Below are 25,525 nucleotides of genomic sequence, written 5' to 3'. Positions count from 1 at the left end.
CGCTGGTATCCGAGCTGTTTGACATCGCCTGCTTGTTGTTTTTGTTGAGATGTTGTTACAGCTCAGTTGACAGACTGAAGGCTAGCTGCTTGTTTGGACGGCTATGAACTGTTGGAGCTTGCTGGCCCGCTAATTAAAGCTTTTTCTTTGGGAAAAAAAGTTAAAGCTGTCCGTCGAAACCAACTAGCTGTGAGCTAAGTGTTGCTGCTTGGATGCCAAAATATCCACCGAGTTTGCCAGCGAGCTACTGAGGGTCAGTTTGCTAGCTAGCCTGTTGTTAGCATCAACATTTGCACATTCATCCTTTCAGGGAGAGCTCATTGTCTCGGTCGGTACTGGCTACCTGTACATGTTTCTGTATTATTTTACAGTTTTATCCGCTAACCTTAAATATTATTTATGTAATGCTAAAGCTAAATGCTAACTTTGGTTCATGAACAAGCTAACTAGTTAGTAGTGTTAAAGAGATATCAGGTGTAACTCAAAGAGACGGCTGTTTGTGCTCCACTGCCTCACTGTTAGTTGCACTAAATGACTTTAATAAAAGCCTTTTAAGTGTTTTAAATTCATTAGAAAGCTAGCTTATTGTGTTACTGTTTAGAGTTGCAGCTATTGGATCATCATCATTGGATCTGCTACCATGCAGCTGTTGTAACTTGATTTAGTCTTTGTGTTTGGACATTTTATTTGTCAGTGTTACTGCATGTTGTACATTTTTCATTAACTGCTGTTGGACATAGCTGCTACTGTTGCTACTCCAACAAGCACTGCTCTGTATTCAAGTTTACCTTGTAAGAAACGATGAGTGGGAATGGCTCATCTTCAGAAAAGGGAGTCAACACCAACCTAATATGTCAAGAGAGTTATACCTGTGGTGGCTCTGAGGAGGCTGCATTTGAGTGTGATGAATGCAAAAGCTTGCAGTGTGTCCGTTGTGAGCTCGAGCTCCACAGTCAGGAGCGTCTGAAGAACCATGAGCGGGTTCAGATAGGACCTGGGCACGTCCCTTACTGTGACAACTGTAAAGGAGGTAACGGAGACAATGGCAAACGCCATAGATCTGTGGTCCGCTGCCAGAACTGCAAAGTTAACTTGTGCCAAGACTGCCAGAAACGCACCCACAGCGGAGGCAACAAAAAGAAACACCAGCTCACATCTTATCCCCCACCGCCCAAACCTGCTGAGGTCAACTCCGTCCAGACGTCTGTCCCAACTGCTGTCCAAATAGCCGATGAGACCAAATCTCAGAGAGCAAAACTTCTGGAGAAGATTTCCAGTTTTCTCTTGGTCGATGAGAACGAGGACATGCAGGTGAGTTGTGCAAAAGTCACATTTGTCTTTGAGTAGGAAAAGACTCAAAACACCTCAACATATTATCTCTTCTTACTTTTGTTTCCTTGAAGATAAAAGATGAGTCTTCATTTGTGAAGAGCCTGAGCTGTAACCCTGACCAGCTGCTGAAGGTGGTGTCCATCTTCGGCAACACCGGAGAGGGCAAATCCCACACCCTGAACCACGCCTTCTTCATGGGCAGAGAGGTGTTCAAAACTTCTCCCACACAGGAGTCCTGCACCGTGGGTGTGTGGGCGGCGTTTGACCCCTTCCGTAACGTAGTGGTCATCGACACGGAGGGCCTGCTTGGGAACAGTTCCAAACAGGGCCAGAGAACCCGTCTGTTGCTCAAGGTGCTCGCCATCTCCGACCTCATCATCTACCGCACCCATGCCGACCGTCTCCATGACGACCTCTTCAAGTTCCTCGGGGATGCCTCGGATGCTTACTTGAAGCATTTCACCAAGGAGCTGAAGGCCACGACGGCCCGCTGTGGCCTGGATGTCCCTCTGTCCACCTTGGGCCCTGCGGTGGTCATCTTCCATGAAACAGTGCACACTAAGCTGCTGGGTTCAGGTGAACACTTGTGTCACTCCCTAGTTCTGCTAGGAATGTTTATAGTGTCTGTTGCACATTAATTAGACAAGTCAATGCTTTAAACATAATTTTACTAGAAAAAGTCCATTAAAACTAAAAACTAAAATACTCTGTGACTGTATCACCATGAAGGTAGGTCTGCACCACCCTAAGGGATGGCAGGTGGTGTCTTTAAAGTAAACTAAGGGATCAGTCCTGCAGATAATGACAGGTTCAGCAAATATTAGCCCACAGCCTACTTTAACATCACAGGAGGTAGCGACCTGCATTCCAGCTTTTTGTGAAATGTGGACACACTGCTTTTTGAACTATAAAGAAAACTGAGCATGCTGTGTAGTTAAGTCAAAGATGTCACATATTTGTAGCGATAATCCAGCAGCCAGTTTTTATTGCTGCAACCTATACTTTACATTTCTGTCAACCATTTTCCAGTGTGTGCAGTCTACTGTAGTTTAAATGTCACTGTGTCGGAGGGAGAAAAAACACATTCAAGATAAGGCTGGCCTTGGAGCATAAAGTGCACATGATTTGTCGTAAATGTGCTAAAACACAATGCACACTGGTACAAGCCTTTCAGGACTTGGGACAACAAATGTAACGTTAAAAAGTGAGCTACACGTGTTTGCTCATAGATTTATCAAGTATGTGAGTTTTATTTTTACTTACTTACTTAGTTACTCTATGGTAACCTATTCATCTGTGTTTCGTTTTTAGATAAATCGTCTGAGTCAGTAGATCGGCTGCTGTTGGAGCGCTTCAAGAAGCTTTCCCGTTACCCAGACGCCTTCAGTTCGGTGCAGTACTGGGGCACGCAGACTCTCAGCCCCCCGACTGACTTCTGTGGCCTGCAGAACAAACTGGAGCAGCTCCTGGATAACAACGCCACCCGTTCCCCACGCACCCCTGTGGTCATCTTCAAAGCCCTGCAGGTAGGGCTGTAGGCCTGTGTTGAATATCAGCCAGTACCGAGCTAAACTGATGGACAGTTTGCCTTTAAACTGGATTAAGATAAAGATGTATTTATGTTACTGTTTGTAAAATGTATCTGTTCTTTCTGAGCAATATTACTGTACGCATGAAGAGGAGGTGCAACACTTAGTTTAGTCTGGGTCTAGCTAATCTCTGCTGGTCCCTGATTATCCCACAGGCACTGAGCGAGCGCTTTAATGGGGAAATTGCAGGTGAGCTTGTAGCCCACAGCTGCTTCTTTCCCGACGAGTACTTCACCTGCTCCAGTCTGTGCCTCAGCTGTGGGTCAGTACCTCCCGCCCTTTAAAAGGAAAATTATCACCACAATTGCCTCTCCTTCTATCTCATGCTCTCATGCTTTCAACATTGTTTAACATTCGGACACTTTACTTTTATCCCAGATCTGGCTGCAAGAACAGCATGAACCACTTAGGAGAAGGAGTGTGCCACGAGGCAAAGCATCGTTGTCGTTACTCTGCTCAGTATGATAATCGCATTTACACCTGTAAGGTAAGCACGGTGGCTCTACTTTATCACTTAGACAGAACTAATCCTTCTCTCTACACCATTGACTGTGTAATTACTCTTGTTTCATGACTAATGAGATTAAAGTTAAAGTCATTGTGTGGTGCATCACTTCAGGGTTGCTATGAAGGGGGAAAGGAAGTGGTGGTTGTTCCAAAGACCTCGGCTTCCTCAGACTCTCCGTGGCTGGGCCTCGCCAAATACGCCTGGTCTGGGTGAGTAGCAGCTGGATGACCTGCAGGATGATAATAATAATAATAATAATCATACTACTACTACTACTACTACTACTGCTAATTATAATAATGATAACAAAAATAATATAATAAAGTTTATTTATAGAGCTCTTTTAATACAGGAGATGTAGCCCACAGCGCTTTGCAATAAAAAATAATAATGAAAATAAATAAAGATAAAAATGCAACACATTAAAACAAGGGCAAATAGACAGTAAAATTAGAAAACAATAATTAGAAAATTATAAAGAAAAATATATAAAAAAAAACATTAGAAAATAGTCAAGTGAAATAAAAAAAATATAGATAAGAAAAATGTTAGGAATAATAAAGATTAGAGAATTGGAACGACTCCAATTCCAAATATGTCAGGATGCTATGTAAAACGTACATAAAAACAGAATGCAATTGTTCGCAAATCCTTTTTGACATGGAGTGGATAAAATAATTAGTAGCTATTCACGTGAAATTTAGACCAAGACTTTCGGCTTAACTCAGTAAATTTACACAGATAAGGAAACTGTAACGTTTCAGTCCAAAAAGTTTTGTGCAATAAAGTGGAATGACACAGGAAAAACTTATTGAACATGCTAACTGGCATTAATTTAATACTTGGAGAAGCAAGACACTTTCTCTCTGAAGAAATTAATCTCTCAGTGTTTAGATGGGATTTGGGCCCATTCTTCCGCACAGACAGTCCTTTAATCTTGAAGATTTTGGGAAGCCTGTTTGTCAATCTTATAAAAGAATTTAACTCTCAAAACTTAAACTAGTAGTGTCCTCAGTTCCCAAACACTTACTGAGTGTTGTGTAAAGAAAAGTGGATATAACACAGTGGTAAACTCAGAATGAGTCTATATTTACAAAAACACAATAAAGGTTTATCAGTTTGAACATTAAATGTCTTGTCTTTGTACTGTATTCAATGGAATATCGGTCGAAAGAGATCTGCTTTTTTTATTCATGGTTTACGGAATTAGGGAATCGGGGTTGTACAATGATAATAACATTTATTAAAAGCCAAGTATAGGTTTAAAATGTTCACAGGGCCTGCGCCTCTCATAGCTCTTACAGAGCATTACATAATATTGGAGCCTAGTTACAAAAGCTGCCCTGCATATTTCATGCGTAACAACCCTAACCTTAACCGTAACCCTTGGGTCAGGCTTATGTTACCTTTTCGCAAGCCTAATTATAGCACTGCTGTTACAGACTCTGACCTAAAATCTAATTAGTCTATTTTCATCATCTTACATGTTCCTAGTTGTACTTCAGATACTTACATTCATATTTTCACACAGACTTGCACATTTATGTATCTGCTGTGTGTTAAGGTATGTGATTGAATGTCCCAACTGTGGTGTGATCTATCGGAGCCGTCAGTACTGGTACGGGAACCAGGACCCTGTGGATACAGTCGTCCGCACTGAGATCCAGCATGTATGGCCAGGGGTAAGAGAAACATGCTGTTTCATTGATTTATCTGATGTAGATTATATGCTCGTAATTGTCTGTTCTCATACAGATGTAGCATTATGGCTAGAGGTAACTAGAGGTCTACTCTTTGCAGTCGGATGGTTTTTTAAAGGACAATAGCAATGCAGCGCAGCGTCTTCTGGACGGAGTCAACCTAGTGGCCCAGTCTGTGTCAGAGCTCAGTGTCAAGCCTGCCAAGGCCGTCACCTCTTGGCTGACAGATCAGATCGCCCCAGCCTACTGGAAACCCAACTCCCTCATCTTGGTGAGTGACACAGACAGCCCCACCCTCTGCCACCCGCCACCAATAGCCAAGTCAACACTTTCGTGTCCAGAGCTGTGTTTACTGTCTGTGCTGTTCTCTGCCTATTACACAATACATGTTTGCAGGTCATAAGTTAAAACCTAGATAGACTCAGCTTGTGTCCACCTCCCTCCAGCTCTTGGTCAATAACAGCTTCTGTTGTTGTTGTGTGTTTTTTTTCTCTGTCTCGTACAAGGTGTGCCATAAGTGTCACGCAGTCTTCCAGGACAATGACACCAAGCATCACTGCCGTGCCTGTGGGGAGGGCTTCTGCGACGGCTGCTCTTCCAAAGCTGCGCCCGTCCCTGAGAGAGGCTGGGGTCTTGCCCCTGTCAGAGTCTGTGACGTCTGCTTCGAGCAGAGAGCTTCTTACGCAGGTACACACACTCTCAATAATGCCAAATGTCTCTTTTTTTTCCTCTTTTGTGTGTCACTCAGCCGTGTGGCATTCGGGTGAGCTCGGCTTGAGCAAAGATATTTTCTTTGTGCAGAGCTGCATGAGGCAGAGCTTGAGGAGGAAGAAGGTGGAACCCTCGCCAGGAAGGTTGGAGAAGCAGTCACCAACACCATCGGGGTCGTGGTCACTGCTATTGACATCCCACTTGGTGAGTGTTCCTCAAAACAAAACCTTAAGGGGATTGTTACATAACATAAATGTGTGACCCAGTAAATGTATGTGATTGGATACAACGCCCTCTAGTGGCAGAGGCGTAACATGCTCATTTACAGTAAGAGAGAAAAGCAGTGAGGTCTTGTTTCCAGTTTGAACTCTCAAAATGTTATGCAGGAGTCTGGCCTGCAAAACCTCCCTTATAAGGACTATGGGATGCCCTAATGACCTAGTTGTAATAGAGCCTGTACAATTATCAAAAAGCTCACAGTCCACACAGCAGCAGTAGATTCCCAACCTGCTTAGTGTGTGTACTGCTTCAACGTTATGTATGAGTGATTGAAATTATATGTGTCATCAAGCAGAGTGAATGACTGTAGCTTGTTGTTCTTGCCAATAAAAAAAGTTTATGGACTACAAATTTAAAATCCTCCCACACACACTGGCTACAGAACCTGAAACTGCCTTTGACAATCTCCTCAGGACATGTCAGTGAAGTTCTCTGCTCCCTAACGTTTCACATTTCAGTTCTTGTATCTGCTGTTTAGTCGTAGTGCAAAGGTGAAACCGATGACCAGTTATCCTGTTTATTCAGTTCACTTTACGAGACATCCTGCTGTAAACTTAACTCACCTTAGTTGTATATTTGTTGAGTCAGTAACATAAATGTTTTGAGGTTTCCTGACTTGACATGCATCGAGATTTCTCACAGACTGCACGGTAGTCTGAATGAGTCACTGCCACACTCTCTGCGCTGATGTCTAGGATGCACTTTGGTCCAGTGTTTATGAGAAGAGCATTTTTTTTATAACAGCCAATATGACTCGTTTCTGTCAAGATAATGAAAATGTGTTTTAGATGGAGAGAACTGGCTCTGCTGCTGGGAAGAGATTGCGAAGAGTTGGCAAGAACAAGTGCTGTACTTGCTCAAATACACACCACAAATCATAGCTATTATTTTCCCTTCAGGTTGTTGTTTCGTGCAGGTTTCAAACATATTTGGAAACTCTATTTGTGTAACCCAAAGCACAAGCAGTATGATTATTATTATATGTTAGGCTGCTACGTGAGCCTGTTGTAGACCTACTGTATAATGGCTGGTAAAGGGCACAGATAAATATGTGTTTGATAACCTGATATCCTTCTGAAAACTTCTCCGTATCCATCACCACCCCAAAAATACCTCAAAGCAAGGTCTGCTCCAATCACAACAAAATCCTTACTTCCAAATCCAAATCTTGTTTCCACGTTTCCATGGATACCCCAACCAAGACAGCTAAGGACGTGGTAGTTGCACTGTTTGTGCACTTCAGACAGCAGTGAGGAAAAATGAGCATGGATAGAGCTTCAGTAGAGCAATTGCAACTGGCAACTGAACTGTCGATAGTCTACTGTTTTAGTCAGAGTGAGTGAACGCACCCCTGAATTAAAGGAATAGTTGGACATTTTGGGACATTCATGTTTTAGAGGGAGGTTATGTGCTGGACTTTTTTCTTGCCAGGAGCAGTTGCCAGGCAACCAGCGAAGATTATAGGACGTTATTGCTCACTGCCAAGAAAAAGTCCGGGACGTAACCCCCGTAAAACCTCAACTTGCCGCTGTTACACTTCAGTTTTTTCACAGATGAAACAAACAAGATATAACGTGTTAATCAGTGAGCTTCAGAATCAGTAGAGCAGAATTTGTCACCTTTGGACAGAGACATTGATATGCTCCGCAGTATATCAGTTTATTAATCAGGTTATTCATCGGTGCCCTTTACTAGTAAATATTAGAGCTGCAATGATTAGTCAATTAATCAGTTAATCAATTAATTTTTTCAAAATTGTACCCCCTTTTAAATATTTTTTCAGCTGAGTACCCCCCTGAGGACTGCAAAACATTTTGGGTAGAAACAACTAGTGAGCAAACATGAACATGACTGCGGTTAAATGTGGTTCATCAAACCTTCACATTACATTTTTATTGAACTTAATGTAGTATAATTATTATAGGAATTATGCATGGCCGATATTTTTTACATGAACATTTTAAAGAAATCTCACGTACCCCCTGCAGCACTCCAAAGTACCCCCACCCCCATTTGAGAAACACTAAATTAGTTGATTGACTGAAAGTTAATTGCAGACTTTTTTGATAATTGAATAATCATTTTATTAATGTTTTAAGCAAAAAAAATCCAAACATTTTCTGGTTTCTTGCTTCTTAAATGTGAGAATTTAACGATGGTCTTTGTGATACGTGATAGTAAACTAGATAGCTTTGGATTTTTGAACTGGTGCTGACGTCACCTTAGGCTCAGGGAAATTACACAGGGCATGTTTCACAGAGACTGACTAGCTGTTTTCCTTTGAGTCCAGTGTTTATGCTAAGCTAACCTAACAGACATGAGAGTGTTATCCATAAGTCATTTGACTCGCTCAAACAAAAATGGCGATTTTTGTTAGCTGTTAGGTGACGTTACACATCACTGAGGCCGTAAGTGTGTCATAGTCACATTTTCTAGTTTAAGAACTCTGTTTTGTCCTATTCTTACACATATTTTTCTTATTTAACAGACAAAATACAACCATACGCCAATCCAAGTTTCTCTCTTTTACCAAACCAAAACCAATGTTAGCTTAATTGCCTTGTTAAAGGAATACTTCACCTATAAAATGACCATTTGTAAACCATTTAGTCATGCCATGTTACCCTGAATTCATAAGGAAAACTGTTTTTCTGGCATGCCTCCACAGAAGACAGTGAACATATTGATTTATTGAATAACTGGGGAGCATTTTACACAACAGCAAAACTATATGAAAACATCCATTTACAAACTCTCACAAAACTGTTGTAGTGTGATCCAAGTCTCATTTATCCAGTTGTGTGCTCAGCATTTCCCAAACACATGTATTTTTGGGAAGCAATGAGCATACGGCTGGATAAATGAGACGTGGATTATACTGCAGGAGTTGTGTGAGTTTGTAAATGGATGTTTTCATATAGTTCTGCTGGTGTTAACTCCCTGAGCAATCAATAAATGTCTTCTATGGAGTCATGCAGGAAAAACAAGTTTTCTCTAGGAATTCAAGATAACACGGCACGACTAACTGATTACAAATGGTCATTCTGTGGGTGAAGTCTTCCTGTAATGCATCATAAAACACAATTCATTAAAACTTGACAGAGACAAAATAAAACTCACCAAACCTGCCTGTCTACTGTTAGTGTTTCCACTGCTCCAACAATCACCAACCCTGGTTTAGTTGAAATAAACCACTGAGAACGTACCACTTGAAAACATACAACTCCACTGCTTGTTTGGTCATCACTGCGAACCCTCACCACAGCGAGTTTGTGACTTCCTGTCAGCTGGTTTGTTTGTGTGGAACTTAGCCTGCTACAACGGTTACAATGGCAACGGTACACTTTAAAATGGCCGCCGCTCTGACCATCCTGCTATGTTAATTCTAATGGGAATGTCCATCTATCTGTTCTATTTCCATGGTGTTATTGATCTTAGCAAGAAAGCGAATGAGCATATTTCCCCAAACTGTCGAACTGTCCCTTTAAATGTCAGTACTATAAAGTTTAAAATGATTTAAAGTGACCGTTTACCCCAACAGATGTGTGTATTCATGTTACGTGTCCCCTGCAGGCCTGGTGAAAGATGCCGCCCGTCCTGCCTACTGGGTGCCCGACCAGGACATCCTGTGCTGCCACAACTGCCAGCGCGAGTTCACTGCCAAGCTGTCCAAGCACCACTGCCGCGCCTGCGGCCAAGGAGTGTGCGACGACTGCTCCCCGGAGCGCCGGCCGGTTCCATCGCGGGGCTGGGACCACCCCGTGCGCGTGTGCACCAGCTGCAACCAGAAACCTGAACTTTAACAGGGACGGCCTTCCTTCCACAGAACACCGGAGAGAACCACTCACTCACTCAGCTCGCAGTCTGTCACTGCTTTACCTCTGTTACTCTAATGGTTCTGTCTCGTATCTGTGGAAAGGAAGTTTTTAGGCTTATATATATACGTATATATATACTTAGGACATTTAGCAGAGTTCCTGTGGCCTTTGTAGAACAGCCAGAACATGAGTTACTTGACTGAGTGTGAAACCTGCATTTCCACTCTGATTATTCAGAGTCAATATTTTGATTCTTACTGACACGTCCCTGATTTTATGTTACATAAGGCTGTTGAGCTATTTTTCTACTATCAGAAAATATTAAAAAAATGTATCATTTAAAGAATACTAGCTAGTTGAGAACCCTGTGGGGTTGGTGTGATTAGTTCCCAGCAATTCTTATTATTGAGCATTGTTTCTCTGATGTCGCACGTGTAATGGCAAGGAGATATTTTATATCCGTGCAGGTAACACTGCAGGTTCCATTGCATGCTGTATTGCAACATTTTAGTTTTTGCACTAAGCCTTTTTCAGCTGTTATAGGCTGTTGCTTACCATGGCTAAAATCCAGATATCCAGATGATCAAGTAGCACGTCTCAAGCTGAGCTGAAATCTACCACAGTAGGTCTAGATTGTGGATATCTGGTGTGCCAAAAATCATTCAGGTCACTGTGTCTGTGCTGGCATAATGTTTATATTTTATTTTATGTGGTTGTATGAAGACATAGAGCTATGTTAGAGGAGTGTACATTTGAAACGTTCAAAATTATTTATGTATTGAAGAAAAAAAAAAAACGTATTAACACTCTGGCATGCATGAGAAATCCATGGCCTTTTACTCGTTCAGAGGACGGTCTCTGAACAAACCTCACTATCTTTTACCAAGCGGCAATCTAGCGTATCCATGTTGTAACATGTTTGTATTTCATGATTTGTTTTCTTGACACCTTGATTTTAATTGTTTTCTAAGTATTGTTGTCTGCCTGGTTGTATGGATATTGTTTTGCAGAACTGAAGAATATCCAAATTTGTCTTTAGACCAGTTTTACATATTACACTCACGCCTCCAGGTTTCAGTAGGCACAGACTGACAGGATAAGGATTCCTGACAACACATTTTAATTCTCCGTTAGAGCTCTTCACAGCTTGTTTTTCCGTTATTGTACATCCGTTATTGATGATGTGTATTTTCTTTCTCTGGTTTTTGTTTGGCATTACTGTATGGATATTTATGTTCTTTGTAGCGACTGTATGCGAACCACTCTGTCTCCCCAGTCTTCTTATTTTTGTCTTTAAGCATAACACAGAAAAATTGATGCTCGAATGTGGAAACCGTGAGATATTGAACCATGTTTAGAGACAGAGCTTTAAATCTGGATATCCTACAAAGCACAAGGTGATGCCTTTAACACATATGCTTGTATTTTGTTGTTAAAAATGAGAAAAAAAGGGTCTTTGTCGATTGTAATGTTTGTAGATAAAGTGAATTCTCCCTTTGCTCCCAACGTGGAACTTTTTGGTTCTGATGTCTGATGAGAAAATGTTGTGTCTGCCTTGTCTCGAAATAGATTTATCTGTCTGAATGTTGCATCACACTCTCACACACACACATCCTCCTCTGAGATGCTAATATTGCACAGTATAGAATAGGAAATACATCGTGTCAGATTACTTGTACTGGAGTTCATTCTCATGCAAATGTGTGCAGTCTGTTGCTTCAGATATCTTATGCATTTTGTGATGTCCAGGGTGCTATCATCGACACTTCTCACCTACAAACTACAAGCCGAGCAGGACTGATTTTAAAAACTGTTGGGAAACTAACTGTGTGGATACTAAACTGATGGAAGATTTGCAAAAGATTAAAGTTGTATCAGCTCCCATCTGTCAAAAACACAATCTGGAATTGCCTCCATGTCTTCAGTGTGTGTTTGTGTGTTTAAATCTCCCCGTGTCAAACCACTTACTGTACTGCATGTGGGAGGAATAGATCGTGTGCACGCCTGTGTGTGCTGTGTGAGCCTCGCTTTCCAATCCTCTCCAACACTGCAGCTCCAGATAAAGTGAGGGAAAAAATTATTTGCTCGGTGCTTATTGATGATGATAAATGATTTATAATTATTTTAATAAATAATTAAACACAAGCTTCCATGTTGATAATTCTGTGCCACTTGCACTGCATGGTGCCTGCACACTCCAGGAGGGGAGTTTCACTTGGTACGAATCCAAGCTCGTCAGGGTCTCTTTAAAAGTGCTGTTATTCAGTTGTGTACAATATAAATACAAGGGAAAACCCTTTAAAATAATTTTGACAGTTTACCCTATGAAGCCACGCCCCGTCCGCGCATCCTGCAAATCTATTGGTCCACGATTTCACCCCGCGCTCTGATTGGTCCATTCCCGTAGGTTTCCCTCAGAACTGCAAGACGCCGATATTGCGTTACATTGTAGCAAAATGGCGGCTGTCATTCAGAATCCACTAAAAGCGTAAGTAATTTAGACATTTAGGAAATTGTGAATAATTACTTTGTTGCCAACTTGTGCGTTAAAACCGCTTGCTCGTGCATGTGTTTCCCAGCCGTGTGCACACGGCACGTTAAGCTGTCCAAATTCATTTTTGTGTACTTCTTGCATGGCAAAGTAGCCTCGTATACTTCTTTTATTCCACGAGATTTTAACATTTAGTGTCAAACATGTGCGATAGGCTGCCTGACATTTCGACTGCACTACAGGAGCTTTTCCTCGGCACGGCTGTGCATTCAACACAACACACTGTCGTCTTTTCCTGGGCTGTAAATTTATTTGAAAACTGTCGACACAACGTGCCTTTGCGCTGCACCGAATAATTAAAAGCCGATTTTCTCCGTGCTCGGTTGGGCATAGCAGGGAGAATATCGTCTGACATTCCGAAAGTCGTTTATAGTTGGTGTGAATTGTCGACATGTCAACTTTGGCTCCTCGGAGCGCAGACGTGGTCAGGACCCGGTAAAGCAAGCAAGGGAGGAGGCATTTTGTATTTGCATGCTTGCTGGCGAAATCGACAAAAGTGACAGCAGTTGGAGTCCGCCGTTGGAAATAGCTTGACACTGTGCTCACAGCCCGAGCTGTGGTCGTTTTTATCCCTCAACTTCAAAGAAATGCTCCACCTTTTTCTCCATTTCCCCTTTGTTCCTGTGTGTTTCACCAATTCCACTGCCTAACATGTAAGTTAGACCCAGATAGCCTCCTGCTTCTTGTAATTTTATTATATTTAAACTATTATTTTAAGCATTTGTTGACATTTCAGTTGGCATGACAAAAGCGTCCAGGGCTGTACTGATGTGTGTTACCATCACCATCACGGCTCCCTGGGACTGTGGAGGTAGAGCAGGCACTCCACTGTGCCTTTAAGTGGAGGAGTGCTGGAGATTAGCTTGGTCCAGGATCCTGGGCCCATCTGTCAGAGAGATGCTCCGACAGAGAGGAAGTGTTGGGCACAAGCAGGAGAACCATCTGCTCCTCCATAGAGGTACCCTGGCACCTCCGTGGACTGTAAGCACGAGGGGTGGACCACACATCACCCACACTGTTGCCATTGTTAGCCGTTGTGACATTGTTGCAACACCTTGGGAAGGGTGCAGAAGTGTTTGTGTGATACCTGGTTGACCATTTCAAACTAGTTATTTCCATTGCATGTGGCATTTTTTTGCTGAGGATACTTTTGCATGTGTCCAGTTTGGTGTTGTCTAAATACTTGAATTTATAACTTTGAAACAATACCTTGAAAAATATCTACATTCAGTATATTTTTTATCTTGATACCTCTATGAAATCAACATTGAGTCACCCCAGCTTTTGTTTTGTATGTATTTTTAATTTCTCCTAGCTCTCTGGGATCAGTAGGACCTGATAAGTATAAAAAAAATAGCATTGCCTTTGAACAGTTAGTAGTTTTAGAAAAAATGATGTCCTCATGTGGAGACTATTGGGTGTATTTTTGATAGTGACAGTGTGTTTTTAAAGTATATCACCGTTCATTTCCATGCCTGGACATTGTTGTGCAAAAACCATATTGCAAACAATGCAGCATATTTAGCTCTGTGAGTTATGGGTCGCTTTTCTAGTCTAAAAATGTTCAAAACTGTTCATTTCAATGCCTGAACATTATTGTGCAGAAACAAAATTATAAACAATGCAACATTTGTTCAGTATTTTATAACTCTATGAGTTAGGGGTTGCTTTATTAGTCTAAAACTGTTCAAAACTGTCCATTTCAATGCTTTAGCATGGCTGTGCAAAACAAAATTGCGAATAATGCAACCTGTCTCAAAGCTTTGCGATATGTTTTTTCTGTAACTGAATTTTCCTCGCACCACACTCTGAGCTAGGAATGTCTTTTCTTGTCTGTAGGAACAGTTCGTCACATCTAATTGGCCTGTGTAAAATGCTGCAATAATAAGTCCCAATGTCCTCAAACGAGTACTTCCTAACAGTGTCGCAACTCGTTACTTTTGCTAAAATTGGTCGAATTTCATCCAACTACAAACGTTATTAGGTGTAAATTAACAAGTTTAAACCATAAAATTTGATCAGGTTTTGTACCTTGTCGTCTTTTTTTTAGAACCTTATTTTTTATTTATTTTTTATCAACAATAATACAGTGTATACATATCCCTTTTTTCCAGCTGTATATAACATTTGTACTCATTATATTAACAAATTACATAAACATAAAAAGAAAACAGCATAGACATTCACTACAGCATGTATATAGTCAAACCCATTGGTTAGAAAAGGCAAAATTTAAATAGAAATTTAAAAAAGGAATGAGAAATAGTACACATCATAATCACACAGATACAGGTGCAAAACTTGTTCTCCAGACAATGACATAAAATGTATGTATGTGATATGTGCATAGGTGGAAGATTAAAAGTTTGGCAGAGCCCTACTGGATGATAAACCTTATTGTATTAATAAAGCCATGACAGGACTCCATTGTTTAGTAATTTTATTGAATCATGTAATTTGTTCCATCTGATCTGTCTGGATCGGCTGAAATGTCAGCCATCTTGATTTTAAATGGATTAGTGTATTGTGGTCTTGCTGCCACTAGATGGCACATAAAAGTGTCCACGAACAAGGACAATTGGTCTTAGTTAAGCAGATTGAAGTATAAGGTGCTGTAAACCCAAAATGCAATGTCCTCGTGTAAGGACGCAGGGTCACAGGAGGATAAAATGGCTACAACATGACATCGACATCTCTTGAGTAGTAGCACAAAAAAAAATGTAGTAGCCTAGATATTACCAATAATAGAGAGCGACAAAATGCAGCAGGTACTGGTGTATCAATACTGAGGAAAGTAGGTATTAGAATTGTTTTAAATAATATAAATCAATATTTTTGACAACACTGGTCCAGGTCAGAGACTAGTTAAATTTAATAATTTAATGGGAGTGACTGCGCCCACACTGTTTGATGCTCTGGATGGTGCTTAAATGCAAAATGTCTGCTGAATCTGTATTTTTGCATTAGTTGACTGCACTTCTCATGCAGCGCCTCGCTTCACAGTTTCACAGGGAATTGTTCAATACAATCACGGCGTCCCTCTGCTGGCACCTGAGCAGCTCAGTGAAGCACTTGATGTTTAAGTACTCGGTGTAATGTTAAATGAATAATACTTCCTCTCATCACGCATCTGTGTTGTTATCTTTTATATAAGAGCAGGATTTTTATTGGAAAGTACATTATCATTATTACCTTGTTGGACTGTTTTCCCTCTCTTGTGTCCCAACAAGCTTCGGCGTGCGTCTACTGTCAAGCTGCTTTTTCATCTCGGAGTCGCTTTAGCATTCTGATGTGGAATGTCTCCTTGCTATAAACTGTGCTTAATGAAGTGTTTCAATGTGCTATAATTAGCCTCTGTCTCGGGTTTCTGACTTCATTTCACACGTTTGTCAGATTATAATTAGTCACACTTGACACTAATTGGATGTCGCTCCTGTGGACCAGTTTGACCTTTTTTTTGTATTAAGATGATTCACTTCAGGGAAATGAAACGCTGGTTTGACTTTGTTGTAGAGATGTGGCGGATGAAGCTGCGGCGTGCAAGCCTGTGCACGCCTGTGTGAGGTCTGTCCCTCCTATGAGCACAGGGGGACAGTAATCTCCAGAATCTGCTGATTAAAATGGAGTCTGGAATATTTGATTAATAAAGAAGCTCATAACGCTGCTCATTAAAATTTTAGCCACAGCTGGAGTTGGACACATCTTCCAGCCACAGCTCTCCTTGACAGCGAGATCCTTCCCCATTCGTCAGCTATCTTGTCATTGGCGTTGAGTAGACTTTGAGTGAGTCAGGCTTGCTGTTTATTGGCACTGCAGTGTGGAGGTGTATGGTCTGGTTTTACTCCTGCCCTCACCCAGACTGTGTTGTTCTGATTGGTGTAATCAGCGGTTGTTGTCAGGATGCAGTCACTCTGTAGGCCCTCCTCCTCCTCCTCCACCTCCTCCCCCTCTCCTGTTATGTGGTGGCTGTAGCTTCCTGTGAAGAAGCAGTGCACCTGCAAATTTGAGAAACCTCCTGAACAGAGCTGAAGTTAAGATTTTGATCCTCATTTATTCTTCACACCGGTCACATCTCTGGAGTGCTGGACCATTTTGAAGCAGGAGCTCTGTCATGACTGTCATGATCACTTTGCCTCCGGGAGCTGCTCTCTCCTGCAAACTAAAGTTTGTCGTCAGATATGCAAAATGAGTGTTGACACATGCTCGCATTACGGACGCAGCCATGTGACACGACGAACCGTTGACAGGAACACGCTGATAGCGGAGGCCCCACTGGCCACAAGATTTGCTTTTGTTCCTCGCCCTTATGCACACACTCACCTTCTCTACTCAACTGGAAGATATTGAGGATGTGTAGCACATACCTCTGAGGCACCTTTTTAAACCCTGAAACGCAACAGAAGTGTTTCTGGTTTAATGTGATTCCACATCATTTTGCCTCCTTTAGGCAGAGCTAGACTTTAAAGCACAATTATGGTTTATTACAGCTTGGGTCTTATATTTTTAGTTTCATTTCAGTTCTGGTGGAACTTGATTCATGAAAGTAAATGTTGAGATCTCAATCAGACGGTTTGTACACAAGCCAGCAGATTATCTAAAGCAGTGGTTCCTAACCTGAGGGTCTGGACCCCTCAGGTGGCTGCAAGACAAATTTAAGGGGTTGATTAGCGTAAGAGGAAAGCAATTAAATACATATGTTTTTTTGTCTTTAAAATTACTGCTTCATTTTACTTCTTGTAGACTCTCAATCTTATAAATCTGCAACTAGGGTTGATGTTTTGCAAGTAGACAGATAGTTCACCCTAAAATTAAAAATATGTAATTCTCCTCTTACCTGTAGTGCTGTTTACCTGTCTAGATAGTTTTGCTGTGAGATGCTGAGTGAAGGAGATACCAACAGTAGCGATGTCTGCCATCTTTTGAACATAATGGAACTAGATGGCACTCAGCTTGTGCAGGGATGGAACTTGATAAGATTTCATACCAGTGCCATTATCGATTCTGTATAGGGCTGCAGCGATGTACTGGTTTTAAGGTATACCGTGATATAAGAGTTGATGGTTATCATACCGTGTACATTTGCTTATCTATGATATTGAAAACAAATGCAACTGGTGGAAAATATCCACTTTTTTTTTTTTTTAGTTATTTTCTAGGGGGCGACTTTTTACACACACGCCCATCACCAAAATAGTTTCAAGTTTCAGTTATAGTAATAAAACATTTGTTCAACCAACAATAACCCTTCCATTTTCATTCCTTTAAGGGTCATTTGGAGTGATTATAATATAAATTCTGTAATACTGTGATTCCGTGAAACCGCAATATTTTCTGACACGGTTATCATACCGTGAAAATCTCAAACAGTTGCAACCCTAATTCTGTACAGCTCTGTATCGATTGCCTTACTGATTCCTGATCAGTTGTCTGTGTGGAGGAAAAAGTAGGTCTACAAGGGTTTTAAGCATCATCACAGCAAAAAATCTTTTAAGACAGCCTTTGTGATGCTAATGCTATTATAAAAAGATATTTTCCCTAGGAAGCAGTGGCATTTGTAGAGTCAAATACATGACACATGCATTGGAAGTGGTGTTTCCACCCTTACTTGAAACGATCATCTTACAGACATTACAAGCAGCACTGTCATCTTTCTTTTTGTAATGAAGCCCAGCTTTGGACTGTTTTTCCTCTCCTCCATGACTCTTCTCATTGCAAGTATCTGGCAGCGTAGATGCAGGAGTGTGACATCATTATTTTGCAATACGTAACTGTCAGAAAAACCTGCCTGCATTGATAAAAGGAAATAATAAGCTTGGAGGCATACAGTTCAAGTGGATAAGACAATTTGGAACTGGTTCTTCATTCCTATCCTCAGGCTTGTGGTGCCCGAAGTGCCAAAACAATATGTTTGAAAAACTTAACAGCAATGTCTTTTTCCAGTAATCATGACCTGGTTACTCAAGATAATCCACAGACCTTGTTGTGAGCAGTTTCATGTAGGAACTATTTTCTTTCTACCAAACGATACATCAACTGTATCACTGCACAGAAGAAGAATGCACCTACTCACGAACGAGAGGCTTGTGCTCATGGCAGCATGAAATGTAAACATAATGACATCTTCCTCAGCTGAGCTTTAACGTTAGCTAGCAGTAGATGCACACTTTTTTTGACACTTGGATACAGTTGGCAGGTGTAGTTCGGTAGAAAGAAAATAGTTCCTGTATGAAACTGCTCCTCACATGTTCTTTGGATTATCTCAGGTATCTGGGTCATGATTTTCTGGAAAGAGACACTGCTGTTGAGCTTTTCAAATGTATATTTGTATATTCGTGCCATCTTGTTCCATTATATTCAAGAGAAGGGAGACATCTCTACAGCTGATATCTTGAACCCTTTGGAGTTGGTGGATTGATAAATAGCGCTAAGTTAAAGTTTTAATATGATACACTTTATTTGGAGGTGAAACTGAAAGTGAGTGCACTTGAAATGTCGGTAATCCTTCATCGTACAGGAAACTGTGTGCGCACATCTGTGGCAAGCACGGTAGGTCAAAGTGAACCAGGAAGCTGGTCTGTAAACTGTAATGGATGTTTACAACAGACAGTTGAGTAATGGTTGTAGTGTTTGCCTTTGTTTCCCTTTCCAAGGGCTGGTTTAAAATCTGTATGACTGTCAGATTGCTCATGTTTTTGACCCATCTGACTCTATTTTAGTGATGTTGCTCAGTTCCCTGTATTTATTCCTTAACAGAAACGTGTGGCTCACAACAGACAAGGGGAAGAGTTGTGTGCTGACATAGGGGTGGTGTGTGTGTCAGTGTGACACACTCTCCCCTCCTGTGTCGTTGGATGTGTGGGTCTTGTCACTCATTACAAGTGTCAGAGAGATCTCTCGCCTAAGCCAGTGCACCTGCTGCTCGGGGCAGTGGGGCTCTGATGGAGAACGTGTCTATGCACAGACAGACAGCACCCACGAGAAGACTTTAACCACTTATTTGTTCTTCCCCCGCTCCCCTCTGACCCCTCCCTGCACATTTCACTTGAGACGGACCAGCATCCTCTCTTGGTTCGTTCAACTCGAGTAATCTCGTGAGTTTCTTGGCACTTTACGGTGTGTACCCTTTGAGTGTGCACACGTAGCTGCCTTCAGCGAGCATTTACAGCTGATCTGCTTTTAGTAAATTGATATGTCACCCTGCGTCCCGTCAGAGCTGTGTGTTGATATCAAGGAATGGCAGTGAAGCTCACAGGTTAGTTTGACGGGGTCTAACTGTTGGAAACGACAGCCCACACATATGATATAGATCCGAGATTTATACATATCATGACACAGCTGTTTGTTATTATTTTTTATGAGCCAGATACTTCTCTTTCAAAGAAATTCCTGAGCTACTGGTGAAGATGTCGGACGTATGAACCTGTGTGTTCAGCTTTGTGGCCAATCTGTTTTGAATATATCCCTGTGTGATACCTCTTGTAAAAATTCCTGCATGTTAAAGGGTGAGAAAGTGCCGCTATATCTTGGAAATCTGTGTTTTGAATGCACTAAGAGAGCCTGTGTGACATTTTTACAAGGCAGACAGTAGTAGTGATACGATTATTAACGCCAGTAAAGCCAAGCCAAGTCTCATAGTATTTAGTTATGGTCTGCTTGTTGGCTTGTAACCTCCTTTTCTCACCATCTTGCCTTTTTGAACCCTGTCTTGTTTTTGTTTTTCTCTTTCTCACACCTTTCCACCCCTCCCTGCACTCACTCTGTACCTGTGACTGTTTACTCTTCTCAGTCACACTGACACGAAGCCCTCTCTTTCCCAGAAGCCTCACACACTGTGGCTTTGTCTGAACCGCAGAGCAGTGGGCTTTGTGCGGGACAGCATTCCTAACACGGTTGTTCATCTGCTGGACGTTGTCTCGTCAAGGGCCGGGGTAAAGGCGAAGAGAGGGAGAGACCGAGATCTGGATCTGGAAGACGCTGACGAATCAGGCTCCCACCTCTCCTGCCTCTAGTTTAAGATTCCAGGCTCGACTCGCAGCCCACAGCTCATTAGTTTCACTTCAAAATGGCCGTCTTCCTAATGTTGTAATTGAGAACACGTGGAGGAACTTCATTATGCGGATGTGGAGATGTTCATACGGGGAGAACCAGTGGCTCTAATTTGCCCTGTTGCCCCTGTGATATAACAGCCGGCTGTGGAAAGTACATACAAAGTACCTCGCCACGATTTCAGAGTTGCAGCATTTACCCCCATCTTTGATATAGTCAAATTAGAACCTGCCCTTGTGCTAGGCACTCTGCTGAGATTAATTAAGTAGGCTAATTACCATACCAGGCGTGTGGCAGCGATTGAGGGCTTGAATGTGAAATATCCTCCCCCATTTCACTCTGAATATTAACATTGAAACCCTGAGGGACTGCCAAAATCTCAGTGGCGCTAAGAAAAGTGGAACTAAAGTGTGAGAGTCTTTGCTGCTTGCTGATCGGAGGACTTCCTATCAGGCCCCAGATTTTATGTTGTTGTGATAATGTAACTCAGTCGATGCCACTGTAGCTCAGAGGCTATCTAGAATCAGATCAGACAAAGAGTCCACAGAGATAATAATATGTTTAACCTCAGGAGGGGGAGCAGTGTAACTGGGTTGCATTGTTTTTTCCTTTCCACAAATTCTTCCCAATGGCAAACTGGAAGAGGAGAGAGGAGCTCGGCTGTCAGTTTGAGACTTCTGATTAGGAGTTTGAGCAGATGTTAACAGCATTATTTGGGTTGAGGAAAGTTTCTAAGGGATACAAATTGTGTAGCTGCCTCTGCTCACCAGTGTGATGATCTGTAGCCACAACAAGCAACAGGCTATCGTCAATGCATTAATGCATGATAAAAAGGCTCATTTCCATATCAGAGAATCTGCAGATGTGATCACATTATAGTTACTCATCAAACCAGCTCGGCTGTATCAATCACATTGTCCAGTGTCACTGACCTCTGTTACCCTCTCTGCAGGTTGGGTGACCAGTTCTATAAGGACGCCATTGAGCAGTGCCGCAGCTACAATGCTCGCCTGTGTGCTGAACGAAGTGTCCGCCTGCCATTCCTGGACTCACAGACCGGCGTGGCCCAGAACAACTGCTACATCTGGATGGAACGACACCACCGCAGCCCCGGTGGGTAAACACACATATGTGCTTACAGATAGTGTTTCAGTGAGAGTTAAGACCGTTTTTGGCACATTAAAGGTGCAGTGTGTGGGGTTTAGTGGCATCTAGGGGTGCGTATGCAGAACTGAAACTTCTCTGGTGTGCCAAGCATGTAGTAGAATGACGGTGGCTGACACAAAAACGCAATTGACCTATGGCTAAGCCACGCCCCCCTCCACTCACTTGGACAAAATATCAACATTCAGTGAGCGGCGCTATGGCAGGTGTCACAGTACACGGCATTTCGCAGGAGGCAATTAGGAGACATAACAATCAAATTTTGGTGCATCAAGGTGCCACTGAAGTTAAGGTTTTTGGCTCAGAATATGAGAAAAGGATAACGGCCTTTTTACCATCGTTACCAAGAGTGTCTCTCCGTTAGTTTGGTGCTACAGTATTTACATTGAATCATTCAGCATAACGTTTGCCAACCTTTGTTATCTCTGCAATTACAGATAAGTTAATGAAGCTAAGCTCCAGAAGTTAACGTTAGCTTAACTAGAGCCCTTTGGACAACAGCTAACAATGATGTATGATCACCAAAGTACAAAAACTAGAACAAAATAGGCTAATGAACTCCCGGCAAACAAGGTGACATGATGAACACAAAACCCTCTGATACTGTCACACATTCGAAAGGCAATAAGTGCACATAAGAAACAAAACAGACCTATGCAGCAGAAGCCTATGTGCAACCAGAGGGAATAATAATGATAATATACTTTATTTTTATAGGGCTTTTCAAAAACAAGTTTACAATGTCCTGTACAGACATAAAAACAAAACACAATGTGCAATTACAAGATTGGAGTAGGTTCAAGTTCAGTGTAGCTAAAAATGGACATAAAATATTTGAGGATAAGCAAAATAATGAAAGCATAAAACAAACACACACACCCACACACACACACACACACACACACACACACACACACACACAAACTCTAATCAAAAGCCAGTTTATAAAGATTAGTTTTAAAAGAGTTTGAAAGAGGACAACCGGTCGGCTTGTCTGATTCCCAATGGAAGGTTGTTCCACAGTTGTGGAGCCCTAACAGCAAATGCCCTACTACCCTCTGTCTCAAGTCTTGCCCTGGGGACTGATAACAACGGCTGGTCTGCAGATCTGAGAGTGCGAGCAGGGGTGTAAGGGGAAAGAATGTCATTAATGTACGATGCCACATTTAAAAACAAGCAATACAATTTTAAAATCAATCCTGAGCACCACAGGTAACAGGTGCATTGAGGCTAGAACAGGGGAAATGTGTTCATATTTTTGAGTTCGAATGACATGAGTGAAGAGCAGACACCTCTGTGAGTGAGTGAGAGGAGGCAGAGTTATGTTGGCACTGCAGCGGTGTGTGTCAACTCGCTATTTGAGAGAATAGAAACCGAGAAAGTAGTATCGATACTATTGATACTGAGGAAAATGAGCATTATCTACATCTACATTATCTAAAGCAGCGGCACAGTGGTGCAGTGGTCAGCATTGTTGAGTTTCAGGTTCCAACCCTCCAAACAGAAGATGGTTGTCTGTCTCTATGTGTCAGTCCTGTGATAGTCTGGTGACCTGTCTAGGCTGTACCCTGCCTCTCACCCACTGTCAGCTGGGATAGGCTTCCCAACAGGATAAGCGGTTACAGAAAATGAATGAATGAATGATCTAAAGCTCTTAACAAGAGTTGCAAATACCTGTAATTATTTTCATTATTGATTTTTTTTTTTTTATTCATTTGTTTTTTGTGTTTTATTTGCTGAAACTGTCACTATATCCAGACAGTTGTACATGAGACAAGTAATCATTGGAAAAAAAAAAATCTGCCTCCTCCCAGTGCTTCTAATGGCATTTGCCAGAATCTACTGCGGCTGTAGGAAAACAACCAATCAGAGCCGAGGAATCACTAAAGCAGCCGTTAATCATGTCAATCCCTGCTCATGAACTGCAGTCAGACTGTGAAACTAGGCCATGCTGATCAAATGTGAATCAATATTCTGTTACTGCATTGCCTATTTCTCACCTCCAGTGTTTTCACATACATATTTTAGTGTACTGTTTAGCTGTTAAATGAGAAAGTTTGTGATGCAGGCACCATGTTCGATACAGTCGAGCCAAAGCAAATGCCGCCCATGGGCTAGAGCAACTTTCTCATTTTACAGCTAAACAATACACTAAAATATGTTTGGTAAAACATTTGAGGCGAGAAATTAGCCATGTAGTTACCAGTGTTGGGCAAGGTAATCTCAAAATGTAATATAATACAAATTACTAGTTACTTTACAATATCACTTTTTGTAGAGTAACAAGTTACTTATTACAATACTTTTGCATTACCTTCACCAAAATGACCTCAGAAGAACTAATAGGCATTTTAAACGGATGAGGAAAAAAAAAAAAAAAAAATGAGCGTCATGTTTGTTTCAAAGCACAGAAGCTCCAGTTTATTACAGTTCATTCCAAATCCAGTGCTGCACAGATCTGACCCAGTCATTAAAGAAAAAATCCTAATGAAAGGTTAAATAGCCTAGACCTTTTTAAATAAATAAATAGCCTTGGACACAGAGCCGGGCAGACAGAGGATCAAAGTCTGATCAATATTGAGATATGGATAAATATTTGTGGTCCTATGATATGAAACACAATGAACAAATTTCAAGGTTAGCATAACAAATGGATCGGCGTACATTTAACTCATTATGCCGAGCACAAATTATTACACCAGAACTGGAGGACCCACCTGCCTGTTCCTGGTGTGCCGGTCAGCTACGGCAGCACCACAGAGAGAATTATACACAAGTACGCGATGTGTGCCAGTGTCGCTCTGCAGTTGTACGAGATGTGAATGGAAACACATCCAACATATAGGCTACTAACATCACTCAGGCCAGATGTGCCAGTCACTGGGACGAAGAAAAAACAAAGCAAAAGCAGAACGGGATACGTTGTACGTCATTATATTAATGGAAACAAACTGAACATGATAACGCACAGTACGGCATGACCCAGATGTGCCAATCACTGGCACCCTTCTATGATGTAGTCTGCCGTGACATGACAAGACTCAACAACCTTTGGGGGATATTTTTTTGTATGTGGCACACTGGCTGAAGTGGAGCGGTGTGGATGAATTAAAAATAAAAACGATAAACAGTTTATTTCAGGTGGTAATGCATTACGTGTTACGCATTACGTGTTATTCTTATAAAATGTATCCACTACAGCTTTAATACAGTGTGATAAAAATGTCCCTTACAGTTTCAACAAAGCCCAAGGTGACAGCTAGTATTGTTCAACCAACAGCTCAAACCCAAAAGATTTTCAGTTTGAAATGAACAAAGAAAGAAATCTGTCAGTCATCTAGTAATATTGGAGCTAATCAGTAATGGTTCCAGCAATCTCAATGTAATAATCTCAGTAACGCCTCAGAAATTATAAGTCTATAAATCTCAACACCAAAATCACTTACAAAAAAAAAAATAAATAAATAAATATAACCAGTGTGACAATTTGACTCAAAGATGTGAAGATCTTCACGTCTTGTAATATACCAGATCTGGTTTTCTTCTTTTAATATCTGCAAAGTGTTTTTACATGGCAAAGATCGTATGGCTTTTTCAATCAATGTGTTTCTGTCTTGTCGGCATGTTTACAACTGTTATTGTACAGGGGTCGGCGCCGGGCAGATGTACACATACCCCGCCCGCTGCTGGAGAAAGAAGAGACGGCTGCACAACGCCACAGATCCACGCCTGGGCATCTACGGTCTCCAGCTCGGTAAGATTCTGCAGCCTCTCCTCAGCAGCCCACCTGCCCGTCGCTTTCTGCTCCTCTTGGTTTCTCCTCCCGC

The 25,525-nt window shown here is 41.6% G+C and overlaps 2 protein-coding genes across 2 annotated transcripts in view; both read left to right on the top strand.

The window, feature by feature from the left end:
- The first annotated feature begins 462 nt into the window (after positions 1-462).
- On the top strand, positions 463-11,837 carry LOC117267134 (zinc finger FYVE domain-containing protein 1-like). The gene is made up of 11 exons (XM_033642819.2): positions 463-1,311; positions 1,404-1,908; positions 2,644-2,858; positions 3,077-3,183; positions 3,300-3,408; positions 3,541-3,638; positions 4,994-5,111; positions 5,230-5,400; positions 5,636-5,816; positions 5,931-6,044; positions 9,693-11,837. The coding sequence occupies exons 1-11, from the start codon at positions 802-804 to the stop codon at positions 9,920-9,922; spliced, it is 2,358 nt and encodes a 785-aa protein (XP_033498710.1). The 5' UTR covers positions 463-801; the 3' UTR covers positions 9,923-11,837.
- A 529-nt stretch (positions 11,838-12,366) lies between these two features.
- Positions 12,367-25,525, top strand: part of LOC117266606 (zinc finger protein DPF3-like) — a 29,273-nt gene continuing 16,114 nt past the window's right edge. The window contains exons 1-3 of the mRNA XM_033641862.2: positions 12,367-12,425; positions 21,487-21,647; positions 25,345-25,452. Of these exons, the coding sequence (XP_033497753.1) occupies positions 12,394-12,425; positions 21,487-21,647; positions 25,345-25,452 (301 nt within the window). The 5' untranslated portion in view covers positions 12,367-12,393. The remainder of the gene's footprint in view (positions 12,426-21,486; positions 21,648-25,344; positions 25,453-25,525) is intronic.

Source organism: Epinephelus lanceolatus, chromosome 15, assembly GCF_041903045.1.
Source record: "Epinephelus lanceolatus isolate andai-2023 chromosome 15, ASM4190304v1, whole genome shotgun sequence".
Taxonomy (NCBI): Eukaryota; Metazoa; Chordata; class Actinopteri; order Perciformes; family Serranidae; genus Epinephelus; species Epinephelus lanceolatus.
The sequence above is the reverse complement of the archived record's forward strand: the minus strand, read 5'-3'. Positions and strand labels throughout refer to the sequence as shown.